The sequence below is a fragment of the Pagrus major genome, chromosome 7, assembly GCF_040436345.1.
Source record: "Pagrus major chromosome 7, Pma_NU_1.0".
NCBI lineage: Eukaryota > Metazoa > Chordata > Actinopteri > Spariformes > Sparidae > Pagrus > Pagrus major.
Genome location: NC_133221.1, coordinates 21,168,060 through 21,180,808, shown reverse-complemented (window position 1 = coordinate 21,180,808; position 12,749 = coordinate 21,168,060). Strand labels below are relative to the sequence as shown.

Genomic DNA, 12,749 nt, shown 5'->3' with positions numbered 1-12,749 from the left:
TCAAAGCAGAGCGGGCACCATTGATACACCAAGATGAGGTGAGAAGAGTCAAAGAAAAGTTTGGCCACAAAAGAAAAATGTCTCCGCCTTTGGATGCTGCAGACAAACGGCGCAGATCTATGTCAGGGGTAAGTGGATTCATGTAGCTAGCATGCACCTATTACAAAAGTTAGTATGCACAATGGGGGTGGGGTGGGGTTCATCTGAGCACCAATCAGGTTGTGTTTTACAGCGTTTAGCAGAGGAAAAAAAAAAACCCAAAACATTGATTGATTCATCTCAATCTACAACAGAGGATTGGGTTGCTGATGGCACAAGCCTAGTCACAGGGATTCAATAAAGCAGGGGTTTTTAAACTGTGAGACGCGCCAGAGACTTTGGGGGGGGACGAGAAAAAGAAAAACTGTAAACATTCAAACAAAAGATGAGGTACATATCACTTGCAGCTGCATTTGCAACCCCTGCAAAAGAGCATTTTAATCTTATTATTTTAAGGTACTTAGTGTACGGAAGCCTATGAAGGCGCACAGAGAGATGGGGGGGAATGTCAATTAAAAAATTGGTTTTTCATAATTATTAATCATTACATTGCGATTCTTAAAAGAATAGTTCACCCCATAATGATATTTCACTTATTATTTATTAGTCCTCCATGGCTTCTCTGAGTTGCTCGGGGTCTCGGCATAGCAGTGCATGTATATAAGTAGTTCTGATTAGTTCTCATTTAGTTTTGGGTTTTTACTTCCAGCAGGTGCCTGCTGGAATTGGTGAGGATGCAACCTCTATCGAGAGGCATGTGCATGATCTACATATGCAATATAAAAAGATGCAACCAGACAGTTCTGTGGTCAAAGACCGCATGCAACGGACTTTTGCATGGCGTCAAAAAGAGATAATGGATGGCATGAAGGTTGAGGATGTACTGACAAAGTACCCTTTCTTGAGAACACCTTCAGGCGTGAGTGATATGCTTTGCAATATTTTAAGTCAATTTATATGTTATAATTGTGTTACCTTTAATTGTTGGAACAAACTGTTTTGAGATGGGTGGAGCAGAGACGCAAGTAGGTCAGCTATCGGCTAATGGAATTTCTTGGTTTCCCTCATCAAACTCATGAAATACACAATCCAACCCCAGTAGCCTTCCTAGCGGTAGCTGAGCAGCTCGTGTCTCTGCTCCACCAATCTCAGAACAGCCTGTACCAACAATTTAAGGTAACAAACCCACTGCTATGACTATAGGGATTATGGCAATGGGAGAATGTTGAACTATCCCTTTAACTCTTTCAGCTATGGGAAGAAGTCGACAGGATACATCCATCCTCTATAGAGTTGTGCCATCGCTGGAGAGAGGGCTTCACTGGTATTGTTCCCAATGTGTTGAAGCTGGTCAGCGAAAGATCCCCACTGGCAAAAATCCTTTGTAATGCTAGAGAGGAACTGCTGGCAGAGGAGCTCCCAGGTAATCTATTGTTCTGCATCTCGTCATCTCAATTAAAGCAGATACAGGGCTCGACATAACCCATTGCCATCATTGATGATGCTTTGGCTAAAATTACGGTAATTAAATAGACCTATTACCTTGTCTCTTACAGAGGCTGACTTTCGAGCGGCATTAATCTTGCTGCCCCTCATCTTCAGGGAAAAAGTGGAGGACTTAATTTCAATGAACAGCACGGTATGGATTTAATTAAAATGAAAATATAGACAATAGTCAATAGACTGTCTTTTTTTGTATATCTGACAAAAATAATTAGAATGCTATTATTCATTTTATATTTTATAGAATAATGACATTATTTCTTTTATTTATTTTTAGATATTTATAAACTGTTTTTATTGTATGCATGTGTGACTGATTCTCCTGTGAGTAGTTGACCATACCTGAAGTTCCTTCGGGATTAATAAAGTAAATCTATCTATCTATCTATTGCAGTGTGACAGTCCTTACCCAACCGTGCAGCTGGATGGTGACTGGAAGACTGCCGTCACCAGGAAGGTTCCCTTTTCCGTGAAGGTGGACAGTGTAGATTTGTGCCAAGGAACAGGAGTTGAAGATGGGGTAATGGCTGCTTTCTGCGCCTATTTTGTTTTCAACCTGGCTTACCCAACCTACATGAAGAAGACGCTGACCTTTCTCCAACGCACCATACTAAACATTACTTTGGTGGATGACAAGGCCCTTCCAGTCACTGTCACGCGAATGATCAATCTACTCTTCTAGATATGCCTCGACCATATAAATGTCCCAGGTGTAGAAGAACCACCTTCACCTTAATGAAACTGATTCAGCATGTTGGTCTCATCCATGCACACGAATCCAACTTTAAAATGACCTGTGGACTAAATAACTGTAAGTCATCCTTTACGTTATATGAGTCCTACAGACGTCATGTATATCGTAAGCACAGGGAACATGTGCTGCCTGAGAACAGCAGCAGTGACACTAATCTAAACACCGAAAATGACACTCACCCAAATAACGGAAATGACACTGATCTGAACAACGGAAATGACAGTCACCCAAATAACGGAAATGACACTGATCTGAACAACGGAAATGACAGTCACCCAAATAACGGAAATGACACTGATCTGAACAACGGAAATGACAGTCACCCAAATAACGGAAATGACACTCACCCAAATAACGGAAATGACACTCATCTGAACAACGAAAATGACAGTGATTCAAATGACGGATATAACTCAGACACTGGTTTACATTCTCAGCCAGATGTACCTCCTAATATGGATGCACTACTTAGAGGCTTTAAAGAAAATCTTTGTAGCTTCATTTTGAAATGTAGGGAAAAAAATAACGTTCCACAGACTGCCCAGCAAGAAATTTTAAATGACATAAATTTTCTGTTTTGTTATTTTAAGGAAAATTACGATGCTTGTATTGCATACCATCTTAAAGAAAATGGGTTCAATATTTTGGAGTGTCCTGAACTAAAAGAGATGATACAATCTAATGACTTCTTTGAAAAAGCGTCCGCAGCTGTCAGATCACCATACCAGGGTTTCCGTTGTCCGGTAATTACCGGACTTTGACCGTTAAAATTTGCCGAAGTCCGGTATTTTCAAACCCCGCCGGTCAAAATGACCGGTGAAAATATTCCCTCATAAAAAATATATATATATATATATATATATATATATATATATATATATATATATATATATATATATATACACATAAAAATAATAATAATAACAATAATAAAAACAGACGGACACACACACACACACACACACACACACACACGAAGTGCCCGCGATGTGTGGAACGAACATTTTTCTATTTTCATGCGGAACAAAATTTGTAGCACTTGTTTATTCAGTCTTGCAAAGCGCGCAGTACCTACAATAAAAACAACAACGTGAGCGGGAAAACGAGAGGGACAGGAGAAATGTCGAAGCAGGCTAACTTAAAAAACTATTTTCTGAAACAAAACGTTCGTTCAAAGGAGACGGATGAGGCTGAAATCACGGAGGCGGCGGCAGGTGATGAGCCTCCCGCTGAGAAGAAAAAAAAATCTCGATTGTTCCGGCCTGAATGGAGAGAGAAATATCCCTGGCTGAGGTATGAAGTTGTGGATGGAAATGAAAAAATGTTTTGCTCACAATGCGAGAAGTCAGGCAAGAAGAATGGATTTACGAGAGGATCAACAAATATGAGAAATTCATCTCTCGTTGAGCACAGTCAGTGCAATGATCACATCGTTGCGGTCAGCTTATTGTCACAGCAAAAAACAATGGAAGCACAATGTGAGAAGGCTGTGGAAAAAAATAACAAGAAGCTGTGCTCTCAGCTACAAGTTGTCTTTTATATGGCCAAAAATGACGTCGCGTGTCACCAGTATGAGGGATTGACTCAGCTACTGGGAGCGGTTAAGGCTCCAGATTTTGTCACGCGTGATGGCATTTACCGGCACAGCGACTCCGTGGATGACATGGAAAAGGCACTAGAAAGTGTTGTGATGAAGCAGTTGGATGAAAAGCTAAAGGGGAGTGACTTCATTGGAGTTATTATTGACGAGACGGTAAATATTACCGTGGACAAGAAACTGATTATTTATGTCAAACTGGAAGAAAAAGGGAAGGTTGAAACACGTTTGCTGGGGAATTATGATGTGCACTCCGGGGACGCACAGTGCATATTCAACAAACTGGTTGAGGTGCTGCGCGAGAGGGATGTGGAACTGTCCCGTGTCATCGGCCTGGGCTCAGACGGAGCTAGTGTAATGATGGGGAAACGTGCTGGAGTCGGTGCTCTTCTGAGGAGAGAGAGCGCGTTTTCCATTCAGGTGCACTGTGTTGCGCACCGAGTGGCACTGGCCGCGCAAGATGCTGCAAAGTCTGTGGACCAGATAGGGGCCTACAAGCGCACAGTTTCGTCTGTGTACTCCTTTTACAAGCACTCAGCTAGCAGGACCAATCGCCTCCGTAAACTGACAGCAGCGCTCAGTGATGAAGACATGACAAGCCTAAAGCAGCCCTGTGCTGTCCGCTGGTTATCGTTGCACAAGGCAGTGGAAAGCATGAAAAGTAACTGGCCTGCTCTAGTGATGGAGCTAAATGAAGAGGCAGTAGGAGGAAGTGCCCAAGCCCAAGGCATCCTGGGTCAAATCCAGCAATACAGCTTCATCGCCTTGACCCACACACTGTCTGATGTGTTACCTGTGATGACCAAACTGAATATGGTTTTCCAGAAAGAAGATGTAAATCTGGCCACAATCAGACCAATGGTTAACGCATCAGTTGCGGCACTAACACAATTACGAGATGCGCCAGGTCCAGAAGAGGAGCGGTTTGAGGCGGAGTGTGTACACAACATGTACACGGATGTCCAAATGACACACGCAAGTGACCGGGCCGTGCAGGTTTTCAAAAAGACCAGAGCAGACTACATCAAACATTTAATAGATGCGCTACACAACCGGTTCCCTCAGAATTCACTGGATCTACTGAACTGCTTTGATGTCCTCCTGAACCCCTCCCGATACCCACAGAGAACGAGTGGTAAGTTAAAGCTAATGTGATTAACTGAAATACCTTTATACACGATCTAATCATCATCATCATAACAAAAATAATAATAATCAACAGGCTGTATGACAAAAGAGGAGTGTAGCTATTAAAAATAAAATGCCATAGCATATATCGGCTTATTTATTTTTTTTAAAAGTTTTTTTTATTTTTTATTGACGTTTCAATCGCCTACAGAGAAAGAAAACCACTGATTAATTATTGCTCCGTCCTTTTGCTCAGAGCTTTCGGAGTATGCGGAGCCAGCCATCGAGACCATCATTGGTCATTTTGGGAGAGAAATCTCACGTGAGGACGAGTCGGCTGCAGCAGCCCCTCTCATCGATGGCACAAATGTTAAGAGGGATGGCATTGCTGTCATGTCAGCGCTCCGTGGGTACGGAGGCTTGGACTTCAGAAAAGGCTGTGAAGTTCTGATCCGGGATTTTGAAGACATCTACCCTGAGTGGGCTAAACTGGCAAAAATAGCTGGCGTCATCCCTGTCTCCAGTGTGCCTGCAGAGCGAGGCTTCTCTCTGCAGAACCGAATAAAGACGGCTCAGCGAAGTCGTCTGGGGGAGAGCAAGGTGACGCGGCTGATGAGAATCTCCAGCTGTGCGGAGACCTTGAACACCTTTGATTTTTCAGCAGCTGCAGAACATTTTACACGCGCGAAAATGCGCAAGAAGTGAAATAGACAGAGAGAGAGAGAAGTTAAGGGAGTAGCCGAGAGTTGTTTTGTTCTTTGTTTTTTACAAAGCGGCGGACTTTTTATTACCTATTATTTCAGCGGCACGCCGCGTTAAAAAAAGAAAAGAAAAAGAAGAGCCAGTCCAGATAGCCTACTGTTTTATGTTTAGAAATTGTTTTATCTGGACTTCAGTTTCTCTGTTATGGGCAGGCTTGTACAACACTTAGGCTATTTTTTTTTTTTTAGAATTTTAGGCCTATTTAGCTTATTGTAATTGTCAGGTAGATGGCACTCAATAAAATGAATTCCAAATTGTCATGCTTTGTTATCATTATTTTATAGACAAATGTATACATATATATAAAATGCATATCATTTATCACTTTAAGATCAATAAATTCTGATTGACCGGAATTTCAAACATTTGTCCGGTAAATTGAAACCCTGCCGGTCACGTTGACCGGTACGAATTTTTTCTAGCGGAAACGCTGCACCATACATGTTGAAAGAACATTGTAAGTCAAAGCTAAATTTGGTTGAGCCTGTGCATCACATTTTGAGATCAAAAAGTGGACACAAAATAGGTAGCTATTCCTATGTGCCCATCACAGAGGTTTTGGCACGCTACTGCTCTCATGAGGACATAGCTGATGAGATTGAGGCTAATAGGCATATTGAAGGAAACCCTGATTACTTGAGCAACTTCTCGGATGGTACTTACCTCAGGGAACATCCTTATTTCAGAATTAATCCAAATGCATTACACCTTCATTTTTATGAAGACGAATTTGAAGTGACCAATCCTATAGGTGCAAAGCGAACCAAGCATAAACTGTGCGCTTTCTACTATACTGTAGGGAACCTTGGTAACAAATATCAATCAAAGCTCAGGCATGTCCATCTTGCTCTTTTAGTTCGTCAAACATTTGTCAAAGTTTGTGGTTTAGAAACTATTTTAAAACCTATGTTAGACGACCTTAAAAAACTTGGAAGAGATGGCATCACTGTTACAATTAATGGGATTGAACAGACTGTACATGCTGCTGTAGCAACATTTTCAGCAGATAATCTTTCAGCTCACATGTTAGGTGGTTTTACTATGTCCTTTAACTCTAACAGAGTGTGTCGCTTTTGCATGGGAACTCGCACAGAAATTAAAGAAAAATTCAATGAGAATGATTTTGTCCTTAGAAACCAAGAGGCACACCAGTATCATCTGACATCGTGTATTGATAACCCTGAGCATAAAGTGACATATGGAGTAAGAGGTCCTTCTCCTTTGAGTGAGTTAAATTATTTTGATGTGACGAAAGCATTCCCACCTGACATAATGCATGACTTGTTTGAAGGAGTTATCCCACTTGTACTGAAACTAGTTGTGTGTCAAGCACACAAAGAGAAACACATAACCATACAAGAAATAAACAAAGAACTACAGCATTTAGCAATTGGTCAAAATGACAAAAAAAACAGACCAGTACAACTGACAGAGCGACTAATGCATGGCTCGGGAATTTCAGGATCTGCTTCTCAGAAATGGTGCCTTTTTAGACTATTGCCATTCCTAATAGGACACCGTGTTCCCCCCACTTGCAGTTATTGGAATGTGTACTTACTCTGTCGTGACATAGTTGATCTAGTTACTGCCCCTAAAGTCAAAAGCGAGAGTTTACCTTTTTTAAACTTGATGGTTTGTGAATTTCTGACGAAACTTAAGGATGTATTTGGAGATGTCATCACTCCAAAATGTCACTATATGGTACATTATGCCAGACTTATTGCAATGTATGGCCCCTTACGAGGGGTTTGGTGCATGCGCTTTGAAGCAAAGCACCAATATTTTAAGATTGTTGCAAGTACCTGTAGAAATTTCATCAATGTAGCAAAAACTTTAAGTGACAGGCACCAGATGAGACAATGCTGGGAATTTTCCCAGAGCAACATTCTTGATGACTTTGAGATTGTGACAGGGACAAGTATACATACCCCACTTTCATCTCTCCCATTTGAGCTACAGAGACGACTTGCTGATGTACAGGGGAGTGAATATGAATTTAATGACATGCAGCGTGTTTCAGGGGTCACTATAGACAGTGTTAAGTATGCATGTAAAGATGTTTTTATTGTTGATTTCATGCATGCAGAGGATATTCCTCTTTTTTTCCAGGTGAAATACATTGTAAATATCAACACACTGTGGCTCCTTTGTGGCAAGCTTCTGGTCCCAACTGTATATGATTCACACATGCATGCATACAGGGTGGAAGTTGATCCTGAATGGATCGTTATCAAACCTGGACAGGAAAAAGATTTTCAGGCGCTTGATGTTTACCACGTTGATGATAAGTTATATGTTGGAGTGAAAAATACCTGAATGTTCTTAAAGGGATAGTTCACCCTAGAATGATATTTCGCTCATTATCTACTCACCCTCATGTTGACTAAGGGCTGGAAGAATTTTCAGAGTCCACCGTCCCTTCTCTGAGTTACAGGGGGTCTTGGCGTAGCAGTGCATTTCAATGCAACGGTTGCAAAGGGACACCAGAGCTCTTCGTAAAAAAACACACACAAAAAAACATCCAAATACCTCCATGATGCTCGTATGTAATGTCCGTCTTGTGCTGAAGCCCCAAATTGCGTAATTGTCCCGAAAAAAATTAAATAAGTCTATATTTTAAGCTTGTTTGTAGCGGAAGCTTCTCGAAGCTCCTCTTCCTGGTCCGTCCAAATCTCGCGTGATTTGCGCCGGCGTCAGTGCGGTTACTGCGAATCACGAATCATGTATTTTTATATATTTTTTCTTGTTTGCTTTGCGATATGTCATAGGATGTTTCAGAGTTTGTCATTGCTTTCTGAATACCTGGGAATCAATTTTCCAAATGTTGATGAATTTTCTATTTAAGCATTGCTGGATTTCATTGAATACATTTGCATTGAATAAACATTTTTACTACACAGTACAGATTTGCCTTCTTTTTTTTTTTACTACAGAGTACGAATTTGACATCTTATGGTACAAATGGTTTGTCACTGGGGTGGTACCCTCTAGAAAACAAATTTGTACCATTTACAGGGGTACATTTTAGTTCCTTAGAGTGTTAAGGTCTATTTCTGTACCCAAGGGTGCATAAATGTCCCCATGAGGTACTAAATGTTCCCATGTAAATGGGTACAATAGGTGTACCTTTGAGGGTACTGCCCCAGTGACAAGCTGTTGGACCCTTAAAGGTACAAATTTTACACATTATTTCTGAGAGTGTAGTTGGGGTTGGGAATTAGAGGTTAAGGGTTAAGGGAGCAGAGGTTAGGGTTAGGGAGTTAGGGTTAAGGTAGGATTAGAGGTTAGAGTAGGGGAGAAAGGGAGTTTAGGAGTTGGGGTAAGAGTTGAGAGTGGAGTATGGGGTTGGGGTTAAGGTTAGGGTTAGGAACCAGGGTTAAGGGGGTTGTAAGTAGGAGATAAAATTAGGCAGATGGAGGTGGGGTTACATTAGGGGTTAGGGATAGTAATCAAGAAGGTAAGGGTTGGGAGTAAAGTTCAATGGGTACGATCGGGGATAAGAGGGTGGGGTGGGGAAAGGTATTGAAGGGGATTAAGGTGGGATTATGGTTAAAGGGTAGGATGAGTTAGGGTTGGGATGGGGGTGGGGGGGGCGGGGGGGGGAAGATAGGGTAAGATTATGGGTTAGGGTAGGATTAGTGGTTATGGGAACAGTGGAGGGTCAGGTTTAGTAGTTGGGTTGGGGTTAGGGGTTAGAGTGAGGGAAAAAGAGTTAGGGGTTTAGGGTTAGAAGTAAAGGTAAGGGGTTAGGTATAATGGTTAAGTGATTTAGAGTAAGGGAAGTGGTTAAGGAATTTAGAGTTAAGGTAGGGTTAGGGAAAGGTAGAGGAGGGTTAGGGTTAGGATTGGGGGTTAGATGTAAGGATTAAAGGGTAGGGTTGGTGGTTTAATGGTTGGGGAAGGAAATGTGTTGAAGGAAGTTTAGGGTTAGGGTAGGTTGTGGTAGTTGGGTTTCAGGAATAGGGGTTAGGGAGTTGGATTAGGGTTGGAGGTTAGAGTGAGGGAGAAAGGAGGGGGGTTGGGTTTTAGGGTTAGAGGTAAAAGTTAGGGTTAGGGGTTAGGGTTAGAGAGGTTAGGATTAGGGTTAGGGGTTATAAGGGTCAGGGTTAGGGTTAGGAGGTTGGGGTTAGGGGTTAGGTTTAGGGGAGATTTTACTTGGGAAGGAAGTAGATAATGAGATGGGGTAATGGATTGAGGTGTGTTTATGATCTCTTGTTTCCTTCCAGGTGTTCAATATCCTTTTTTAGAGTGGGATCGGTTCTTCTTGCAGGTGAGTGTAATTTCAGAGTCATGGTCTTGATTATTCGGTGGTTGACAGGTAGGTCATCGTTGGTTTTGTGTGAGGTGAGTTATCGTTGTTATTTGTTGTTGTTTATCCAGGTTGTTGATGTTAGGTTGGTCATATACCGATGAGTGTTGGGTTAGATTTTTAGTTGTTGATAGAATAATTTGTTGTATGGTCGTTTCCCTCCGTTGTTCATGGACTTATCGATAAAAGGAGGAGAAGAGGAAGATATTGACCTTCAGAATGGGCCCTTAATTCGTCCTTCTCCCATGTAAGCATGTAATGCCATAGTAACATAGGGAAGACTGAAAAAGTTTTGCCCTTATCATCATTGGTCACTTCCAATTCTTATTTCTTTATTGAAGAACATTCTTTGTTACAATAGAACAATTTTTAGAACAATTTATAAAGGAATCATGTACAGAATAAACTTGACTTTGAATAAACTAAGGTACTTAATAGGAATAAAGATTACCATGTAAGAACAGTGGGAGAGAAACCATGACTATATACAACATTGCTGACTCAGTTAGTTCCTGGAGAGTGGGTAGGGAGACTTTTAGGCTACGTTTAGTCCTTTGGGAGAACAGCAATCCAACTTTCGAATCCAACGTTTTTCGGCCCTTCTGCGTTCATTGGTAGACCAACCGGCTCTGCTTTCGAGGACCGTTGTTCTGAGGTTCCTGAGTCCATGTTTCAGGAAGTGTTGAACTAACGGCGTTTGTTTTTTCCGGGACCTCCAGATGTTGTGTCTGTGGGCGTGTATCCTGTTGCGGAGGGTGCCACCAGTTTCTCCCACATATTGTGTCTTACACTTCTGGCAGTAGAGTAAGTAAACACAATTCATCGTGGAGAGGTGGAGATGGGGTTGTATGAAGTGTCTTGTGCCCGTTTGGTGGTTTTTGGCTGTTCTTCTTCGAGGGACTCGGTTTTGTGTAGGCTTCATGGGGGGGAGGCGTGCTCGAACCAAAAGGTCCTGTAGGTTTGGATTCTTTTTATAGGCCGAGAGAATTTGAGATTGTTGTTGGAGAGTGGTGTCCTTCATGGTTTCTTGGAAGTTTCTCTTTAGGTTTCTGTGTGCCCGTTGGTCAAAGGAGGAGAAGGTAGATATGATGGGAATGAGTTGGTCTTTCTGCAAGCAATTTGGTTGTGGTGGTTGTTGCTCCGTTTTGTTCATCCTTTTTTGGATGGTTCGGAGGAAGGTGCGGGAATAGCCTCGTTTCCTTAGGGCTTGGAAGAGGATCTTAGTTGCTTCCTGTGTGTCCTCTGGTCTGGTGCAAATTCTTTGGAATCTAAGTAGTTGTGAGAAGATGATTCCTCTGAAGGTGTGTTGTGGATGGAAGCTTGAGCGGTGGAGAAGGGCATGTGTGTCCGTAGGCTTGAAGAAGACACGGATGTCCAAATGTTTGGTTTGTGGAAATTCAGGGCCTTTGAAAGTTGTCGTGTCAAGGAAATGGACCTCTGTGTCATGGGTTATTGGTGTCAGGTTGATGGAGGGGTGATGGTCATTTAGAATGGTAACGAATTCCTTGAATTCGTTTGTGCCGTGTGTCCAGACACCCCAAATGTCATCCAGGTACCTGAGGTAGATGAGTGGGATTTTGTTGCATTTCTGGAATGCTGTCGTTTCCCAATCTGCCATGTAGATATCTGCGTATGCTGGGGAAAATCGTTTACCCATGGCCGTGCCTTTGATTTGGAGGAAGTTCTCATCGTTGAATTGAAAGTCATTGCAGGTAAGGTTGAGGTGTAGGAGTTGGAGGATGTATTGGTCTGGTCGGGAGGGATCGGGGTTTTGAAGAAGGGCTTTTTGGATTGCCTGCATGCCCCTCTGTGTGTCAATGTTTGTGTAGAGACTTTCAACGTCCATGGTGAAAAGAAGGCAATCCTCCGGGAGTGGAAGGGCTCTAACCGTCTGGACGAAGTGGTTGGTGTCCTTGATATAACTGACGTGTTGGATTGAAAGAGGGTGGAGGAAGTGATTGATGAACTCCGCTGTGCCGTAGGACTCGCTGTTGCAGTCAGAAACGATTGGTCGGCCTGGAGGGATTCTGTGGGGAACTGGCCATGATTCCGGTTTCTTATGTATTTTGGGGAGTAGGTAAAATCTTCTCGGTCGAGGGGGGGATTGACCCTTGAGATATAGGGCCTGGGACCTTGAGAGTTGTTTGTTGATTACCATTGTGTTCAGGATGTTGTTGATGGTCCGGGCTGTTTCAGGGTAAATAGGGTGTTCCAATTTTTTGTAGTAAATTGGGTTTTGGAGATGTCTTTGTGCTTCTTGGATGTAATCTTTTCTGTCCATGATGACTATTGCAGAGCCTTTGTCAGCTGGCTTGATGACGATTGAGTTAAGTGAGCGAAGTTCATTTAGGGCTGTCTCTTCCTCCTTGGTGAGGTTTGGTTTTTCCGGGTGGAGTCTGATTTTAGCGACATCTTTTTGGTCTTTTTCTATAAGGTCCAGTAGTTTCTTGGGTAAGGATGCGTTTGGGGGTTCCCAGTCTGACTTGAGGTGAAGGGTGTCCTTGTTTTCGGGTATGAGGATTGAAAATGAGTAGCCAATTTAAGTCGTCTGTGGTATTGTTGTAAATGGCCCTCAAGGTTTTCCCTGGTGTTGGTGGGTCTTGTGGCTGTTGGGATAAATGTAAGACCTTTTTCCAAGAGTCGAATGTGGGATTGCG

General features: G+C 42.4%; 1 protein-coding gene across 1 annotated transcript; it reads left to right on the top strand.

Annotated features, from left to right (window-relative positions):
* Positions 1 to 3,836: 3,836 nt before the first annotated feature.
* Positions 3,837 to 12,031, top strand: LOC140999417 (uncharacterized protein C17orf113-like). Its single transcript, XM_073469787.1, has 4 exons — positions 3,837 to 5,028; positions 5,278 to 5,649; positions 11,625 to 11,804; positions 11,922 to 12,031. Exons 1-4 carry the CDS (start codon positions 3,837 to 3,839, stop codon positions 12,029 to 12,031), a joined length of 1,854 nt encoding a protein of 617 aa, XP_073325888.1.
* The last annotated feature ends 718 nt before the right edge of the window (positions 12,032 to 12,749 follow it).

What these genes read in the sequence shown, in the direction of transcription:
- LOC140999417 (XM_073469787.1), top strand. Translation starts at nt 3,837, where the DNA reads ATGGCCAAAAATGACGTCGCGTGTCACCAGTATGAGGGATTGACTCAG. An exon ending in GCTGATGAGAATCTCCAGCT is followed by an intron (nt 5,650 to 11,624) that starts GTGCGGAGACCT and finishes CCGTGTGTCCAG; the next exon opens with ACACCCCAAATGTCATCCAG. An exon ending in TGAATTGAAAGTCATTGCAG is followed by an intron (nt 11,805 to 11,921) that starts GTAAGGTTGAGG and finishes ATGTTTGTGTAG; the next exon opens with AGACTTTCAACGTCCATGGT.